This window comes from Emys orbicularis, chromosome 12 (assembly GCF_028017835.1).
Source record: "Emys orbicularis isolate rEmyOrb1 chromosome 12, rEmyOrb1.hap1, whole genome shotgun sequence".
Taxonomy (NCBI): Eukaryota; Metazoa; Chordata; order Testudines; family Emydidae; genus Emys; species Emys orbicularis.
Window position 1 is genome coordinate 37,207,579 of NC_088694.1, and position 20,228 is coordinate 37,227,806.

The following is a 20,228-nucleotide window of genomic DNA, read 5'->3' on the forward strand; positions in this document are numbered from 1 at the left end:
CCCCTGTTTCCACAACCGAGGTTAAACACATAGTTGCAGAATCCGATCTTCCTACAACACAGCTGGTCACGGACGTAGTAAGGTGGTCTCTTAGTCAAGCCAAGGCTATTGCTGAGACTGGGGCCACTGAACATGACACAGCCGTTGCTGTGTCCCGTGTTTGGCAAATGTACCCCTCTGATGATGGCATAGACTTAACCCAATTGGCTCAACTATGCGCCTCTCCTTGTGATGCAGATGGCATAGGTTCTTGGGAGTGGACTGTCACTGGACCCCCGGAATGGATGATAAGTGCTCTTAAAATATTACTGCCTGTGTCTTCCCTTAAGAAACTGTATATAATGGAAGAGCAGAAACCAGGAGAGGCCCCAGAAGCTTACTTAATTCAAAAGAAAATGCTGGTAGCTCTCTCTGATTCATTACCCCAGGCAGAAGAAAATGGGATTATCACTTTCCAGTATCAGGGACATGAATTAGTACAGAGCACTTATGCAGGACTAAATTCTCAGACAAAAATGATCATGGGGACTATGGATTTAGAACACCTAACCTGGAGTGAACTAGTAGCAAAAATCAAACAGGCATGAGATTTGCTGCGAGAGACTGGTCTCTTAAAAAGACAAGTACGGAAAAAGACTACCTCAGAGTCCGAGCAGGCTATCACATTTACAAATAATGGTCCTCACTCTGCCAGTCACTCTCCCAATTCTAATTCCCCTACCTCCCACAGCCCTGGGCAGTGCCAAACCATGGAGACCCTTAGGAACATGATTTGGAAGAAGCTGGAGAATTTAGGGGAGGATCTGGGAAAATATGATGGCTAGCCCCTCAGCATCTGGATTAATACTTTATCTCAGGACATGCGGAGAACGGAGTTAATGCAGGGAGCTCCCCCACTACCCACTGCCCCAGTATGGAGTGCATCCCCCACGCCCACTCCCTGCCAAAGCCAGATCCCTGCTCCCTCTTCGGAGTGCAGGCTCTCAAGGGAGTCTGACGATCAGTAGGGGTGCCCGGTTCCCCACGGGCCTCCCCAGCTGATCAGAAGACTTCCGTGCAATGTTTGGGGGAGACCCACTGTGAGGGCTACAGTGGGGAACCCAGGGATGTTAGCCCAACTGTTAGCGGAAAGGAACTCCGAAGGGACACCAATCACTAAACAGGTTCAGCTCAGCGTGTATAAGGGAGAAACTGTCTCCCATGGTTTGTCTCTTGGGAGTGGCAATTTGCCTGTTAAAAAAGCCATCCCAATTTCCCAGTGTTTGTCTGTGAACACCCATGTGGTCTGTGACAAGGGGGAGGGAAGTTCAAACCGTTTGTCTAGTCAGAACAGCAGTTTAACTGCTGGGGGAGAAAATGTCTCCAGTGTCCTGTCTGTGGAGCAGGCAGAAAGTACCCCTCAGTTTATGCTGACTGAGGATTTGTCCGTTTTGTCAGATGTGGTTCTGGACTCAACTAAAACCCAGGCAGAATGTGGCTCTCAGCTTATGCTGACTGAGGATATGTCAGTTGTCTCAAAAGTCCTTCTAGATTCAACTGAAACCCAGAAAGATGCAAGGCAGGGAGCTGTGCAGTCTTGAAACCCCCTGCCAGACGGGCCTGGGAGAAGGGTCCCTGCCTACAGACAGATGATGGCTGGAGACCTGACTGGGAACTCCCAGAGTGGACCATGGAGGGGAAAACAGGTGCCGTTACCCTGAAATCATGACAATAATTCCACTAATTCTTCATGTTGTTCCATTGTTTTTCTAATGATGCCTATTTAATTATTGTTGTTTGATTATTAAGAGAGAAATTGATAATTCTCTAGAAGCCTGGGGAAAATGAGCCTCACAGAGGACTGAGCGGCTGTAAAAATAAATCTTATCACACATGTGCTATTATTGTCAGTTGAATTATACAGTGGTTGATGGGGTTGCACTGATGTGACATGTTCAGGTGTTACAAGGACACTGTTCGAAAAAATCCAATTGCCTTCACTACTGGCACTACCATGTGGCTGGCTGAGTGGCTCTGTTTCCAAAACCAATGGGATTCAGTAACAGAGAGCAAATCCATGAGCTGGGGAGCCGGAGTGTTGGATAAAATAGCATTAAAACAGAGCGATCAGAGAGTGGGGGCCAGCCAGTTTGGGGAGCTAGCTCATTGGGTTGTGGGTCCTGTGCGATTTCATAATCCCCCTTCACCCGGAACGTGAAGTTAATCACATTGGCAGACAACACCAGCAGGGAATGGAAGCAAACTCACAGCAGGACTGAGGAACAATTCAATTGCAGACAGAAACAAAATGAGATTCAATTGGTGAGTGTTTCTGAGGGAAAGTGACCAAAACACCACTGTGGTTGTGATGCTTCAAACGACACTGTAAGGAGACTGAAGTGTAAATTTGGCGTTAGTTTGTGATGCAACAGCTCAGTGACATGTATCTCTCTCTTTCTCTCTCTCTCTCTGGAGAGGATTAGGATGAATGTGAAAAAATGGAAAAAGAATAAAAGCAGGAAAGGGCTGGACCTTGTCTCATGGAGACTAACGTAACCTGCTTTGACAGCATGTTGATCACTGTCCCCGCACTTGGATGAGTGCACTAGAGGCTCCTCGCTGTTAGCTGAACCAATAATATATTTGCAGTGCAAGAAGTCACAGTCCACCGTGGTGAGCCATGGGGACCACTTGTAGAAGTTACAAAAGACTAATACAAAATGGCTTTGCCAATTTTGACATAAATATGCACAGTTGTTTGTGTAGTTTTCTGCCTTCATCGATCTCTTCACTGACCAGAGGGGGGTGATCAGGGCCGGCTCCAGGCACCAGCCCACCAAGCTTGTGCTTGGGCCGGCACCTGGAGGGGGGCGGCGTGGCGCTCCGGCCGCCGGGGAGATCGGGGCCACAGCCGGGCTCGCCGCCCTCCCCCCGGCGCTCTGGCCGCCCTCCCCCCCCCACGCCCTCCCCCCGGCTGCCGGGGCTCGCCGCCCTCTCGCCGCCCTGCCCCCTGGCCGCCGGGGGGAGAGCCGAGCCCCAGCCGGGGCTCACCGCCCTCTCGCCGCCCTGCCCCCTGGCGCTCTGGCCGCCGGGGGGAGAGCGGAGCCCCGGCCGGGGAGAGCCGAGCCCCAGCCGGGGAGAGCCGCCCTCTCACCGCCCTGCCCCCGGCGCTCTGGCCGCCGGGGGGAGAGCCGAGCCCCGGCCGGGGAGAGCCGCCCTCTCGCCGCCCTGCCCCCGGCGCTCTGGCCGCCGGGGGGAGAGCCGAGCCCCCGCCGGGGCTCGCCGCCCTCCTCCCAGGGCTCCGGCCGCCCTCCCCGCCGGCACCCTCCCCCCGGACGCTGGGGAGAGAGCGGAGCCCCCGCCGGGGCTCGCCGCCCTCTCCCCCGTCGTCCTCCCCCTGGACTGCGGGAGGGCGGCCGGAGGCTTTTTTGCCTGGGGCGGCAAAAAAGCCAGAGCCGGCCCTGGGGGTGATAATGGAATCTCAAAGATCTGAATAGGAAATTTGCCTCCAGAGTCTTGGTTCTTCACTGACCCCACAGGATGAGGGGCCTTATGCAATATTTATGGAACTAAATTGATGCTAAAGCGTGATGTAAATATATCTTCTTCAGATTCCATTGTAAATTTTGGTTTCTTTCTCCTAGTTGGACCTCATGGCGAACCCAGAGCAAGTGAATCAAACAGTTCTCATGGAATTCATCCTGCTAGGATTTGGGAATCTCCCTGAGCTACAAACTCTTCTCTTCTTGCTGTTTCTCGCCATCTATATTGCAACCGTGGCCGGGAACGTCCTGATCTTTGTGCTAGTTGTTGCTGATCAGCACCTTCACACCCCCATATACTTCTTCCTGGGGAACATGTCCTGCTTGGAGACCTGCTGCTCCTCCAACGTCCTGCCCAGGGTGCTGGCTGGTCTCCTGACTCTCGATAGGACCATTTCATTTAGTGGCTGCCTCACACAATATTATTTCTTTGGTTCTCTAGTGGCTACAGAATGCCTTCTCCTGTCGGTGATGTCTTATGATCGGTATTTAGCAATATGCAATCCACTGCACTATGCAGCCCGTATGAGTGGCAGGGCCTGCATCCAACTTGCAGGTGGCTCTTGGATAGGTGGCTTCCTATGTATTGGCATATTAACATTGTTGATAAGTTCGTTAACATTCTGTGGCCCTAACATTATTGACCATTTCTTTTGCAATTTTATCCCCCTTGTAAAGCTCTCCTGCAATGACCCTCACCTGATGGAAACATTGGCTTTCATACTCCTCTTGCTTTTCTCACTGGTCCCATTCCTATTTATTTTGATGTCCTACATCTTCATCATCACCACCATCCTGAGAATCCCATCCACCACTGGGAGGCAAAAGGCATTTTCCACCTGCTCCTCCCACCTCATTGTGGTGAGCATTTATTATGCAACTCTGCTGATTGTCTATATGTTCCCAACCACTTACATCCTGAGCGACTTCAAGAAAGTTCTCTCTGTCTCCTTTGCCATCCTGACTCCCCTGTTCAATGCCCTCATCAACAGCCTGATAAAGAGGTCCAGGAGGCCCTGAGGAAAGCTTGCAGGAAATTCATATTTGGACCATGCTAATCGTTCAATTTCCTTGAGTTAAAATAGATATAATATGGGCTGGGGTAGTGCCTGAAGCAAAGCCTGCTGTAGTCCCAGGTCGTGTTTCCCTGAGCTTCATTGGGCTTCGTGTCCTGCTCTTACACAGTGACTGTCAACCTTTCCAGACTACTATACCCCTTCCAGGAGTCTGATTTGTCTTGCGTACTCCCCAAGTTTTACCTCACTTAAAATTATTTGCTCACAAAGTCAGACATAAAAATATAAAAATCTCATAGCGCACTACTACTGAAAAATTGGTTTGAGGATTGGTCTGCTAAACCCAGGGTTGTGAGTTCAATCCTTGAGGGGGCCACTTAGGGATCTGGGGCAAAAATCAGTACTTGGTCCTGCTAGTGAAGGCAGGGGGCTGGACTCGATGACCTTTCAGGGTCCCTTCCAGTTCTATGAGATAGGTGTATCTCCATATATTAATTATGAAATAAATGAATTGGAATATAAATATTGTACTTACATTTCAGTGTATAGTCTATAGAGCAGTATACACAAGTCATTGTCTGTATGAAATTTTAGTTTGTACAGACTTTCCTAGTGCTTTTTATGCAGCCTGTTGTAAAACTAGGCAAATCTCTAGATGAGCTGGAAGACCTCTGTGTATCCCCAGGCTACATGTACCCCTGTTTGAGAACCACTGCTCCTACAGAGTCATAGAGTCATTGGGGAAAAGTGAAGATGAGGAGACCTTTTAAAACCTGGGACCCCAGTCTTTTTAGGGCCTATATCAGATTCTACAGGGGGTACCACTGGGCTGGTGGAAGACTTGAACTCATGGCTCCTTAAACCTCAGAGAATGGCAGTCAATTGTGCTCAGTAAGAGGGTGAAGGTGAAATGGACTCAGCTGGAATGCTGAGCATTCATTCATTGTAGGATGAAATACTTCTAGACACACACATATGCACGCACACACATGCACACACATATATGATAACTACGTGGGTAGCAGAGGGTGGGGGTGGGGAAGGGGTAGCTATACTTTATAATGGGCACTAGGGGCAGCAGAGGGCGAGGAGGGTTGGGGGAGTCCATACTCTATAATGGGCACTAGCAGCAGCAGAATGTGGGGGTGGGATGGGCGGCTATACTGTATAATGGGCACTAAAGGCAGCAGAGGGTGAGGGGTGGGGAAGTGGCAGCTATACTATATAATGCCCTCTAGTAGGCAGCAGAGGGTGGGGGTGGGGAAGGGGATGCTATACTGTATAATGGGCACTACATGCAGCAGAGGGTCAGGGGTCAGGAAGGGGTGTCGACACAGTATAATGGGCACGAAGGGTCAAACAGGTTTCAGACCAGTGTTTTGTTTCCATTCTTATGATCTCTCGATCACACCTGATCATGGGGAATAACACATGGACAGCAGTAACCATAAAAATAGTGATTTTAGTTAAAATATTGTTTAAGTTATTAAGAGTTGATAAACTTGGAATTTAACATTTGAAGTTAAAACTTGGAATAAAAAAATGTAAGCCAAGCTTCGTGACGATTCAGATCTCTCCCTTTTTTATATATTCTGGCCCTATATTCAGCCAGTATCCTTCAAAGAGCTAAGCAATAAGATCTGATCCACAGCTGCTATAGTTTTTGTCAGATTACTTAAAAAACAAACAAGTAACCTCCTTTTTAAAAAAAATATGCTATTATGTGAGCCATAAATATTCAGAATTGAGCATATGAAGAACAAAGCTTTGGTGACACACAATTATCCAAGAAGACAAAGGGAGAAAAGGCCAAACTCTTACAGCAATTCAGTGGCAGTTGGGTGCTTGTTGTGTACATTAACCGTTTTTGAAAATCCCAACTAACATGTGTAAAGCACCTTGTTCTACCTGCATTTTATCTGAGGAAAAGTTGGGTAACATTTTCAAAAGCATGTAAGAGAACTTCAGAAGTGACTTAGGAGCCAAAGTCCTGTTGACTTTTAGTGAGATTTAGGCTGCTAAGCCTTGCTAACTAAGACATTTTGGAAAATGGGATGTAGGCAGCAGAATCATTTCTTCACAATCAGAATAACATTCACCCACTAAGCTGACATTTGTTTTAGGATGAAATGTATTTTTTTCTCTCTGTGGGACTTTCCCTTTGAGACTAAAAGTCTGACTCTACCAACATTGTCTAGAAATTAACCAAAAACTAACTTCCCCTTGCCTATTGCATTCCCCTGAGCAGACGTGCCTCGGGAGACTGCCTCTTCCCGCAGAAGGATATATAATGAACCAAAAAAGATGTTCCCCATTTGACAGAGGGTATGAGGCACAGGGTTATGTTACTAGACGTGGAACGGAGCCTCGGTAGCTTTTCTAGGTTGTCGTTCCAGTTACTGCTCATGTGGAGGTAGGTGAATGCAGGGGGGAGAGAAAATGGACTGAATAACCTGGATCCTGCTCCCTGAAATGCTGCATGAGGTGGTGACAGCAGAGACCCCAGCTGCTGACAGACCCGTCTTAGAGGTAAATCAACCTTTTCCTCCCTGCTCCTTGAATCTTGAGGAGTTTGAAGCAATATAGGTTTGCTGGGTTACTAACCCCACTGGAATCCAAGGGACACTGGGCACTGATCTCTCTTAAACTCCCAACCCAAAGCAAAATGTCTGAATTTGGGACAGTAAAGACCGGTCAGGTCACGTGTATCGTAACTCCTTACCTGACCCTCATCACCCTGGTATCTGGGCACCCCCCTGCCTTCAGTGTATCTATCCTCCCACCACCGCTGTGCAATGCTATTACCCCTGCTTTACAGATGGGACCTGGCACACAGAGGGGCAGATTTTATATTGGGCACCTCAAGAGGCAGACCCCCCAGGCAGATTGGAAATCGATGGGCGTTAGGTATGGCCTCTCCTCAGGCACCCGGGTGCATTGTTAGGTACCTACCGGCCTTTTGTAATCTGGCCTGAAAGTTACAGAAGGAGCTCGTGATGAAGCAGGGAAATGAACCAACATCTGCCAAATCTAAGGCCAGCACTTCAAACACTGGAGCAGCCTTCGTTCCTCTCTAACCTCCCCTCTTCCAAGCTGCACACCAGAGTTTACTTTTCTTGGTGGCACTGAGAGGTCAGTGAGCTGAGGTGGGTAACACAGGGCTGATAGCTGCTGCTGCACTCGGTGCTCCGGGAGGAGACATTGGCTACAAGCAGGCTTCACAGAATGAGATTTTATTTTTGCGATTTGGACCACTAATACTGATTTCAATTAAGGGTTTTCCCCCCCAAGTTATTAACTATTTTAATATTTACTGTTATGGGAAAATTCAACAGGGGTGGGGTTGGGGTAGCACTGACAATGGAGGTGCGGGGTGACTCCCAGCAGTGACAGCGGAGATACTGGTGGCTCCCTGCACTACCGAGGGGTCCAAGACACCAGGGCGCAAGGGGCAGGGAAGGCAGCTGCTCTGACCCTGTTGTTGAATAGCTCCATCCATGGGCAGAAACCATTCAGCAGTGGTGGGCTTCCCCCATAACGAGGCCCTCCTTCTCCTCCTCTGCCTCCTCACAGACCCAGCTGGGGCTGTCGACTCTGGCAGGCTTCTTTGCACCTTGTGCCTGCAGGGATGGGTATCACTGGCCCCGCGGCCATGCGGGGAACACTCAGCAGCTCTGCTGTACCAGCCCCACTCGCTCACTCCCAGGACAGCTGGGTGCAGAAGGTTCCATGCACGGCCAATGGGCCAGTGACACCATCCCTGCAGGCACAAGGTGCGGGGAAGGCTGCACTAACGCCTACTGTTGCTGCTATAGTTTGTTGTTGGTTTCAGGGTGTCAGCTGATATTGACGTTTACCAAGGTCTATCAATGGAAATCGAATCTTGCCGAGATGAGCTATAAGTTTCAAAGAAGGCTAAAGGCATTAGCCGTCCAAATCCCATTGGAATCAAAGGGCCCCATCCTTGAAGTCAATTGAAATTTTGTCTCTGACTTCAGTGGGAGAAGGCTCGGACAGAACAGAAATATTCCTGGGTTGTAAAAATAACCTTGTGCATAACTCTGTGCAGGATCAGGGCCTTACTGAGCAGTTAATAAGGATTCGTACATCGGTCTAATAAAAGATATGACCTCACCCACCTAGTCTCTCTGAGGATCAGCAACCGCAAGAGAGACAGTTAGGGCAGACTAGACAGCCACCAACAGAGAAAGAATTAATATTTTTTTAAATCAAAGATAAAGAAGAAAATGTAGAGCTGGTAAAAACTTCTGATTGGCATTTTTGATGGAAAATGTGTCAATCGAGATCAAAATGTTCCCTGGGAACATATCAATTTATAGAACATGTTGTTCAGGAAGTTATTGCATAGAGCAGTGTTTCCCAAACTTTTTGGCATCACTCACCCTTTTTAATTTTCGAGAAACCCTCATGTCCCCCACCTCTCCTTTACCATCATCCAACCCCCCATGATCCTAGTCCCCTGACTGCCCTCTCCCGGGACCACTCACCCCTAGCCACCCCCCAGGACCCCACCCCCTATCCAACCTCCCTGCTCCTTGTCCCCTGACTGCCCCCTCCCTGGACCCCATCCCCATCCAACCCCCCCTTCTTCCTGTCTCCTGACTGCCCTGACCCCTATCCACACCCCCATCCAACCCCCCTGCTCCCTGTCTCCTGACTGCCTCAAACCCTATTCACACCCCCACCCCCTTACAGGCCCCCCAGGACTCCCACATCTATCCAACCCCCCTGCTCCCTGTCTCCTGACTGCCCCCCCAGAACCTCCGCCCCATCTAACTGCTCCTTGTCCCCTGACTTCCCCCCGGGACCTCCTGCCCCTTATCCAACCCGCCCTCCCCCCACTCCCCGCCCCCTTACCAGGCCACTCAGAGCGGCAGGACTGGCTCTGGGAGGTGGGTGGGCGCAAGCTGCGCTGCCCACACAGTGGTGTCACTGCAGGCGAGGGGGGACAGGAGGGGAGGGGCTGGGGGCTAACCTTCCTGGCTGGGAGTTCAAGGGACGGGCAGCCTCGCGTCCCCCTTGGATTTCTTCACGACCCCCAAGGGGGGCGTGCCCCCCAGATTGAGAACCAATGGTATAGAGGTTTATGAAACAATATAAAATGAAATAAAATAATATAAACATAATGTAATAGAAATAAATGTAAATAACTATAAAATACAATGTAATATAAAATAAAAAATATCCTAGAAATATAATCAAAAATAGATATATAAATTTTTAAAAAGTGAAATTTGGAATGAACACCAACATTTGAAATCACAGAATTGAAGAGTAGATGGAATTTTGGGTTCTATATCCTTCTCACAATATGAAAATGGCACATTTCTTACAAATTTAAAATTTTATACAGAATTTCTTTCTTGCAATTGAGAATCAATTTCTAGCTAACATGGTGGTTTCCAGATGGAGTTGTTTTGTTTGTTCCTTTTTAATGAAGATCGTATTTCTAAAAGTAGATTGTCCTACTGCAGGACAATGAAATCTTGGCCCAGGGAAGGAGAAGTATTTGTCTAATGCTAAAAACTTTCAAATGGCTCTGATAGAGTTAGACGGCCCATTTCCAATGCAATTCACTTGGAGTTGGCTGCCCACACATTGCAAATCCCTCCCTTAGTTCCTTGGTTTGTTTCTTTGTTGAAGCTTACTCCAAAATATCAAATCTTGGCCGGTTTGGGCTAAGGATCTCCAATCTACAAATGTCACTGTTCTGCTTTCATACTCCAGGTAGTGAAACATGTGACTATTTGAAGCAACACATTTTTGTACAGTTCTACCTATGCTCCATCACCTTAGTGTTAGAGTGCTTGGTGCCATCTGTCAAGTTACTAAACATGTTTCCAGAGATATTAATGTTTTGTTGAACCTGCAGCCCGCTCAGATATGAAATCTGCCTCAGGGATCACGAGATGGCATTTCCCCTGCCCTGGCCTCCATTCTCCACTCACCCATCGTTCCAGTAGCGAGCAGAGGGGGACAATGAAAACAGTGCTGATGTTTTATTGAGTTAACGCTGTTTTTCATTTATTTTGTAGTAAATTTATTTCATGTATACAAACTCCATGGCGAATCCAGAACAGGGAAATCAAACGTCTAACACAGAATTCGTCCTCCTGGGATTCGGGGATTTCCCAGAACTGCAGATCCTTCTATTCCTGCTGTTCCTAGTGATCTACATTGCGACCATGGCTGGGAACATCCTCATCATGGTGCTAGTTGTGGCTGATCAGCGTCTGCACACTCCCATGTACTTCTTCCTGGGGAACTTGTCCTGCTTGGAGACCTGCTACACCTCCACCATTCTGCCCAGGCTGCTGGCCAGTCTTCTGACTAGGGACAGGACTATTTCATTCAATGGGTGTGTCACACAATATTATTTCTTCTCTTCTATGGTTGCTACAGAATGCCTGGTCCTGTCGGTGATGTCTTATGATCGGTATTTAGCAATATGCAATCCACTCCACTATCCAGCCCGTATGAGTGTCAGGTCTTGCCTCCAGCTTGCAGGTGGTTCTTGGATAGGTGGCTTCCTACTTAGTAGCATAACAACATTGTCGATATCACAGTTAGTGTTCTGTGGCCCCAGTGGTATTGACCTTTTTTTTTATGATCTCATTCCCCTTGTAAAACTCTCCTGCAATGACCCTCACCTGATGTAAATGTTGGCTTTCACACTAAGCTTTATTTTCTTACTGGTCCTATTCCTACCTACCTTGATGTCCTACATCTGCATCATCACCACCATCCTGAGAATCCCGTCCACCACTGGGAGGCAAAAGGCCTTTTCCACCTGCTCCTCACACCTCATTGTTGTGAGCATTTATTATGGAACTCTGCTGATTGTCTATATGTTCCCAACCACAGACATCCTGAGCGACTTCAAGAAAGTTCTGTCTGTCGTCTACACAGTCCTGACTCCTCTGGTCAATCCCCTCATCTACAGTCTAAGAAACAAAGAGATACAGGAGGCCCTAATGAAAGCTTGCAGGAAATTCATGTTTGGACCATGCTAACGGATCAGTTTCATTGGGTTAAGATAGATATAACATGGGCTGGGGTAGGGCCTGAAGTGAAGTCCCGGGTCGTGTTTCCCTGAGCTTCCCTGGGCTTCATGTCCTGCTCTTACAGAGTCACAGCTGTGGGCCTAAGTGGAGATGGACCTCCTAAAACCTGTGACCCCATTGTTATTAGGACCTGTATCAGAGTCAACATGTGGGTACCCATCAGCTGGTGGGAGACTGGAACTTGTGGCTGCCCAAATTTGAGACAATGTGGGGAGATTGTGCTGAGTGAGAGGGTTCAGGTGAAGTGGACTCAGCTGGAACACTGGGCATCTATTACATGTAGGGTGAGACACTTCTAGATATACACACACCCCTGAAAAATCAGATGCCTGCATTCTAAAAATACAGGGTTGCAATGTCAACATGGAACTCCAATGTTATAAATAAATAAAATTAATGGAGATATCCTATCTGCTAGAACGGGAAGGGACCTTGAAAGGTCATTGAGTCCAGCTCCCTGCCTTTACCAGCAGGACCAAGTACTGATTTTGCCCCAGATCCCTAAGTGGCCCCCTCAAGGATTGAACTCAGAACCCTGGGTTTAGGAGACCAATGCGCAAAACACTAAGCTATCCCTCACCCCATCATTGAATAATTAACTTTATTTTCATAGAGTGTATTTTATCCCCAGGGTCCCTTCAAAGGAGCAGAAAACCCAAAGGAAACCGTCTGATCTGGGCCCCAGAACACAGGACGCCAGCACAGAACTCATTCTTTGCCCGTTTTCAGCAATGATTTTGGGCCAGTTGTTTCCAGATACTTGGGGGACCAGTGGGATTTTCAAAAGTATCTGGGCACCTGACCTGCTGGATGGGGCTCTGGAGGAGAGTCAGGCAGGGGAACACCCACCTTCTCCAGGTTTGTGCTTCGCTCTGGGCAGGGCCAGCTCTGGCTTTCTGACCGCCCCAAGCAAAAAAATAAAAATAAATAAATAAATAAACCTGCGGCGCGGATGGAACCAGGGTGCAGGGGGACTCCCTGCCCTGCAGATGTGCCCCGGCTAGCGGGGAGAGGGGAAGGGGGAGAGGGAGAAGGGGGGCGGCCAGGGCTTCAGCGGGGCGCTGCCACACGGCCCCTCCCACCGTGCCCCCTGCTGGGAGGGCTCCACACCGCTCCGGTCTGCTGAGAGGGAAGGACGCGGGCTGCCCTGATGGGCTTGCTGCAGGGCGCTCCCGTCCTCCGCGCCCCCACCCCCTACAGGGCGGCTGGAGCAGAACAACAACAACAACAACAAAAAGCGGCCGTGCCGCCCTAGGATTGGGCGGAATGCCACCTCCTACAAGCTGCCGCCCCAAGCACCAGCTTGCTCGGGTGGTGCCTGGAGCCAGCCCTGGCTCTGGGGCCTCGGCGTCCAGATACCCAGTGTGAGGCTGCAAAGGACATGTTCGGAGACATCTCTGGCCCTTTTGATGCAAACACTTATGTGCCTACAGGGTTTGCTATCAGCCAAGCTTGGTTTTGTGAATAAGGAGGGTCCAGAATCTGGGATTCAGATTCCCAAAGTGGAGGCTTTATGTATACAATCCAAGCTCCACGTCCCTATCCTCATGTTATAGCTGGGGAAACTAAGGCAGGAAGAGGTAAATTTACCTCCCCAGAATCACTCAGCAGTCTAGTGGCAGGGACAGTCATAGAAACCAACTATCCAGAGTCCAAGTCCAGTGGTCTGTCTGCTCCACCATATCCAGTTGTAATTAACAATGGGACCTAGGGGTGTTAAGTGCGCAACTCCCATTCACTGTCTATAGGATTTGGGTACTTAACATTGGCCTCTTATGGGAAAACCCAGCCTGTACATCTACAGCCAAACCATTATCCTGAGAATTCCTTCTACTCCCAGGAGATGTTTTCCACCAGTTCCTTCTCCTGTTTTACCTTTTTCTAGCAGACCCTAATAACTGTGGCCTTGCACCAAAAGCATCGTGTAATAAAATAAATAAACTGAGTCCTCTTTCTGTCATCTCTGTTGTCAGACCTTCCCTTATCTGTCACCTTCGTGTCTGGTGGAATAAATGTGCAATGCTTGTCTACACATAGAAGTTGGACCACTTTACTTATATCTGCCTATCCCTGCCTGTGACAGGGCCGTGTGCCCTTGGGCTGGAGAGCCAGGGGCCAAGCCAGCCCTGGTTAGAGAAGGGTCCCCAGCTGACGGGAATCAGGCCATTTCCAATAAAGGGCTGAAGGAGGCCAGAGAAAGATGCAAACTCAGGAGGCTGGAGTGAGACTTCAGAGAGTGGGAGAGGCTCCTGCAGGGTTTAATATTCCTTAAAGTGATGAAGTCAGTCAACTTGGAATTAAAAATTTAAGCTGCAGTATGAGAAGATTCAGCTCTCTCCTTGTATTCTAGCCAATGTGCAGATTACACGTGTTTCCCTTGAAGAGTTAAGCAATGGGATTTCATCCCTGTCGGCATGGACTGTGCATGAGCCACTCCTTGGGGGAGGCTAGCCCCCAGCCCTGCCCCCTCTCCGGAGACCCTGCCTGCCTCTGCCTGAGGCCCTGCCCCCCTCCGCCTCTTACCCAATCACTTCCGGCCCACCCCCACCTTGCCGGAGTCCCGAGCCCCTCTCTCCCCGTTGCAGGTGCTGGCCCCACGGCCCCAGCCCTGGGCTGACCTGCCCCAGTGCCACAGCCTCCCCTCCTCGCACGAGCACCAGGCATTGTAACCCCAGCACCCACAGCCCTGTAGGGCCAGGCAGTGTGGCCCCAGTGCCCGGGGGCCCCCAGAGTTGGGCAGCTCCAGGTGTCTCAAGTCCCAGCCACAGGCTCTAGCCCCAGCCTCAGACCCCTTCCTGGAAGAGGAGCAACCTGTCAAGGCTGGGGCCAAGGGGAAAGCAGCAACCAGGAGGGGGTCTTGGTGCAGAGCATGGGCGGGGCCATGCTGGGCTGTTTGGGCAGGTTTAGCCTCCCCCAGCCTACGATACATGCCACCCAGGCCTGACAGCAATGTTTTTTTTTTGCCAGAGATCAATTAAAAAAACAGAGAAGGAAACAAACCCCTTTTTCCAAAATACAATTATGAGAGGCACAAATGTTCAACATTTGGGCATTATGAACAACAAAGCTTTGACACTAAATTTTTCACACCGGGATAAATAGGAATGAGAACTTTCTGCATAGATAGGGAGCAAATTATTGTAGGAGAGGACTGGGAATTATAACAGTCTCCTGTTTGGTTTTGAATTCAGAAATAAGTGGCTATTTGTATCCTTCTGTAAATGCTGGAAGAAACCTTTCCTTCAGGACAAGAAGTGACAGTAGGTCAAAAACTTCATGCTGAAAAAGGACAGTATTCGAGTCAAGTTGTAGAATATATTGCAATGCACACACCTGAAATGATTATATTGACTGGCCCATGAATCAGATAGTGTGAATGGAGAACACTGTCCTTTACGGGATGGAATCAGTGCTATTCTTTGGTTCACAATATCTCCAATAGACCAACTAGACACCTACAATTCTGGAACAAGATTACATTTTTGTATAATTGCTGTAGTACTGAAGAAGCATGAGACCCTGAAACTTTTCTGGGATTTGGGAAAAAGGGAGTTAGGTGACAAATTCTCATAGCAATCTCATGGGAGTTGGGTCTTTATTGCGTACATTACCCCTCTTTGAAGATCCCAACCGAAATGTGTAAAGCACCCTGTTGCACCTGCATTTTATCTGAGCAGCAGGCTGCACTTCCTCGTTTCAGAAATGACTGACCAGGAAGTATTGAGCTAAGGGTAACATTTTCAAAAACACTTAAGCAAACTTCAAAAGTGACATAGGAGGCTAAATCCCATTGCCTTTCAATGATATTTAGGTTGCTAAGCCTTAGCAACTGAGAAACTTTCAAAAATGGGACTTAGGCTTCTAAATCACTTAGACTCTTTTAAAAATGTTGCCTGAACTAATTCAGTGAGCTCACTGGATGAGGATTGGGTATATGTGTGCTTGCTACGGAGGGCAACATTGGAGAAAATGTAAGATTAGCTAACTCTGCTGACATTTTCAAACCTTTCTAAGGGAATTGGATAGGAACTCAGAGTCTAAATCACTGAGGCAGCTGTAAAATCTAGAATTAGTGTGTTATTTCTCGACAATCACCTTAGCATTCATGCAATAAAGAGAGAGATTTGTTTCAGGATTAGAAGTTTCTTCCCTCTGCAGGACTCTCCCTTTGAGAGCAGAAGTTTGACTCTGGTTTAGTTTTAGAAAATGTCAGTAAATACCAACTTCCCCTTGCCTGTTGCATTCCCCACAGCAGACATGTCTCCAGGGACCGCCTCTTCCTGCAGAAGGATATATAATGAATCAGAAAAGACATTCCCCATTTGACAGAGGGTATGAGGCACAGGGTCACAATACCATATTTGGAACGGAGCCTCGTAGCTTTTCTAAGTTGTGATTCCAGTTACTGGGCACCTGGAAGTAGGTGAATGCAGTGGGGAGAGAAAATGGACTATATAACCTGGATCCTGGTCCTTGAAATGCTGCGTGAGGAGGTGACAACAGAGACTCCAGCTGCTCACAGTTCCGGCTTAGAGGTAAATCAACCTTTTCCTCTCTGATCCTTGAATCTTGAGGAGTCTGAAGCAGTGTAGGTCTGTTCGGTAACTAATCCCATGGGAATCTAAGTGGAACTGGGCACTGATCTCTCTCAAACTCCCAACCCAAAGCAAAATGACTCAATTTAGGAATAGGAAAGACCTGTCAAGTCATGTCTATCCTAGTTCTTTAACTGGCCTCCATCACCCTGATATCTGGGCACCTCACAGCCTTGAATATATCTATCCTCCTACCACCCCTATGTGATGCAATTACCTCCTCTTTACAGATGGGACCTGGCACACATGGGGTAGATTTATGGAAGTTTTTTGGCACCTCAAGACTCAGACCTCCCAGTGGGATTGGAAATCGATGGGCGTTAGGTACGGCCCCTCCTGAGGCACCCGTGTGCATTGTTAGGTACCTACCAGCCTTTGGAAATCTGCCCTGAAAGTCACACAAAGAGCTGGTGATAAAGCAGGGAAATTAAGCAACATCTGCTGACTCCTCAAACATGGGAGCCAGCACTTCAAACACGGGAGGAGTCTTCATTCCTCTCTAATCTCCTCTCCTGACCCCTACAGGGTTGTGCCCTCACTGGCAGCTTCTCCCTCACAGGGCACTGAGTGAACTGCCGAGGGGAAAGCAGAGCTGCTTTTCAGTGCTGTGCTCGGTGCTCAGGATCAGACACTGGCTATAAGTGGACTCGGCACAAATCGGTTTTGTTTCTCCGCTTAGAGGGTTAACATTGGGATTATTTTATCTTTAAGATTCTCCCCCCCCACCAATTTTTAACTATTAAATTTTGCAGTAGCTCAGCGGGAGTTAAGATGCGGGTCAGGGCGAGGGCAGCGCTGCCAGCGAGGTGTGGGGGGCACCCGGCCGGCTGAGGGATCCAAGACACCAGGGCGCAAGGGGCAGGAAAGGCGGCTGCTCTGGCCCAGTGGAGCAGAGATCCATGGCCAGGGCTGGGAGCAGGAAGCGGAGGATGGTGGGGAGCCTCCGGCCATGGGAGTGTTCACCTCATTGTTGAACTGCACCGTCGATAGGCAGTAACCAATCGGCAGTGGGGTGGCCTCCCCCACAGCCAGGGACTCACCCTCCTCCTCACAGCCTGGGCCTGCCAGGACTGCAGACTTCCCTGCAACTTGTGCCTTCAGGGTTGGGTGTCGCCAGCCATGCGGCGCTGCAGGGATCCCTCTGCAGCTCTGCTGTCCCAGCCACGCTTATTCACTCCCAGGATAGCTGGGAGCAGAGGGCTCCCAGCCCGGCTGTGGGGCCGGTGACACCATCCCTGCAGGTGCAAGGTGCAGGGAGAGACCACACTAATTCCCACTGTTACTGATAGTTTATATTGATTGGTTTGGTTGTATCAGCTGATATAGACCTTTACCAACATCTGTCGATGGAAGCTGAACCCAACCGAGATGTATGTTTAAAGAAAGCTCAAGGTGTTTGCTGTCCAAATCCCATTGGAATCAAAGAGGCCCCATCCTTGAAGTCAGTAGAACTTTTATCTGAGGTGTAAACGGAGAAGTCTCGGACAGAACAGAATTATTCCCGGGGTTTAAAATTAACATTGTGCATAACTCTGTGCAGGATCAGGGCTTTACTGAGCAGGTAATACAGCTTAGTAAATCCATCCAGGGAAAGATATGACCTCACTCACCCTCTCTCTTTAAGGATAAGTGATGGGTAGAGAGAGAGTAGTGGCAGACGAGAGAGAGGATTAGTATTACCCTTAACCAAAGATAAAGAAGAAAACATAGAGCTGATAAAAAATTTCTGATTGGCATTTTTGATGAAAATATATTTTGTTGATAGAGATCTAAATGTTCCAGGGGAACAGATCAATTTCTACGCAATTTTGTTTAGTAAATGAGTTATTGTATAGAGCTTTATGAAATAAAGTAACATAAAACTGAATAGAAATAAATGTAAATAACTATAAAACACAAAGAAATATAATATAAAAATATACTAGTAATAAAATTAAAAATTGGTAAATACATTTTAAAAGTAAAATGGGAATGAAATCCAACATTTGAAATCATGGAATTGCCGAAGAAATGGAAATTCAGGTTCTACACAACTCTCATAATATGAAAATTGCACATTTTTACAAATTTCAAATTTTATCCAGATTTTTTTCTTGCAAGAGAGGATCAATTTCCAGCTAACATGGTGGTTTCTAGCAGGAGTTTTTTTGGTTTTGGTTTTTAATGAAGATCACTTCTCTATGTGTAGAGTGTACGACTGCAGGACAATGAAGTATTGTCCTAGGGAAGGAGAGGCACTTGTCTGATGATAAAAACTTTCAAATGGCTGTAATACAGCTTGGTGGCCCATTTCCACTGCAATTCACTTGGAGTTGTCTGCCCACACACTGCAAATCCCAGCCTTAATTGTTTGGTTTGTTTCTCTGTTGTGGCTTCCTCTAAAATATAAAATCCTGGCTCGTTTCGCCCATGGATCTCCAATCTATAAAGAACATTGCCCTGCTCTGATACACCAGGTAGTGAAACGTGACTATTTGAAACAACGCATTTTGTACTGTTTTACCAAAGCCCAATCACCTTAATATTTGAGTGCTTAGTGCCATCTGTCAAGTTATTACACGAGTTTCCAGAGAGATTAATGTTTTGTTGAACTGCAGTCTGCTCAGATATGAAATCTGCCCCAGGGATCATAAGATGGCATTTCCACTCCCCTGGCCTCCATTCTCCACTCACCCATCCTTCCAGTAACCAGCAGAGGGGGGCAATGAAAACAGTGCTGACATTTTATTGAGTGATTTTTCTTCATTTATATGGCAGAGTTCATTTCTTTCCCATAGACAAACCCCGTAGGAAAACCAGAGCAGGGAAACCAAACGTCCATCACAGAATTCATCCTCCTGGGATTCGGGGACCTCCCTGAACTGCAGATCCCTCTCTTTCTGCTGTTCCTAGTGATCTACATCGCAACTGTGGCTGGGAACATCCTCATCATTGTGCTGGTTGTGGCTGATCGGCACCTTCACAGCCCCATGTACTTCTTCCTGGGGAACTTGTCCTGCTTGGAGACCTGCTACACCTCCTCCATCCTGCCCAGGATGCTGGCCAGTCCCCTGACTGGGGACAGGACTATTTCATTTAGTGGCTGTCTCACACAATATTATTTCTTTGGTTCTCTGGTGGTTACAGAATGCCTTCTCCTGTCGGTGATGTCTTACGATCGGTATTTAGCGATTTGCAATCCACTGCACTATTCAGCACATATGAGTAGCAGGGCCTGCCTCCAGCTTGCAGGTGGCTCTTGGATAGGTGGCTTCCTATGTAGTGGTATATCAACGTTGTCGATATCTCAGTTAACATTCTGTGGCCCCAACGTTATTGATCATTTCTTTTGTGATTTTATCCCCCTTCTAAAACTGTCCTGCAATGACCCTCACCTGATGGAAATAGTGACTTTCACACTCACCTTGCTTTTCTCATTGGTCCCATTCATGCTAACCTTGATGTCCTACATCTGCATTATCGCCACCATCCTGAGAATCCCGTCCACCACTGGGAGGCAAAAGGCATTTTCCACCTGCTCCTCCCACCTCATTGTGGTGAGCATTTATTATTCAACTCTGCTGATTGTCTATATGTTCCCAACCACCGACATCCTGAGCGACTTCAAGAAAGTTCTGTCTGTCGTCTACACAGTCCTGACTCCCCTGGTCAATCCCCTCATCTACAGTCTGAGAAACAAAGAGGTACAGGAGGCCTTAAGGAAAGCTTGCAGGAAATTCATGTTTGGACTATGCTAACCGATCAATTTCCTTGGGTTAAAATAGATATAACATGGGCTGCGGTAGAGACTGAAACAAAGCCTTCTGTAGTCCCAGGTTGTGTTTCCCTGAGCTTCATTGGGTTTCATGTCCTTCTCCCACAGACTCACAGCTGTGGGAGAAAGTGGAGATGGAGAGACGTCTTAAAATCTGTGACTCCAGCCTTTTTAGGACCTATATAAGATGCCACAGGTGCTGATCTGACAGTCCTTCTGGCGGTATTGTTCAGTCCCACATCTGAAAGGAAATAAGC

At 48.1% G+C, this 20,228-nt stretch overlaps 2 protein-coding genes and 1 pseudogene across 2 annotated transcripts; all 3 read left to right on the forward strand.

Annotated features, from left to right (window-relative positions):
- Positions 1–3,632: 3,632 nt before the first annotated feature.
- LOC135886027 (olfactory receptor 10A4-like) lies at positions 3,633–4,541 on the forward strand. Its single transcript, XM_065413918.1, has one exon. The coding sequence runs from the start codon at positions 3,633–3,635 to the stop codon at positions 4,539–4,541; it is 909 nt and encodes a 302-aa protein (XP_065269990.1).
- Positions 4,542–10,620: 6,079 nt separating this feature from the next.
- LOC135887161 (olfactory receptor 5AP2-like) lies at positions 10,621–11,571 on the forward strand (annotated as a pseudogene).
- A 4,496-nt stretch (positions 11,572–16,067) lies between these two features.
- On the forward strand, positions 16,068–19,954 carry LOC135886118 (olfactory receptor 6B1-like). The gene is made up of 2 exons (XM_065413994.1): positions 16,068–16,157; positions 18,995–19,954. The coding sequence occupies exons 1-2, from the start codon at positions 16,068–16,070 to the stop codon at positions 19,952–19,954; spliced, it is 1,050 nt and encodes a 349-aa protein (XP_065270066.1).
- The last annotated feature ends 274 nt before the right edge of the window (positions 19,955–20,228 follow it).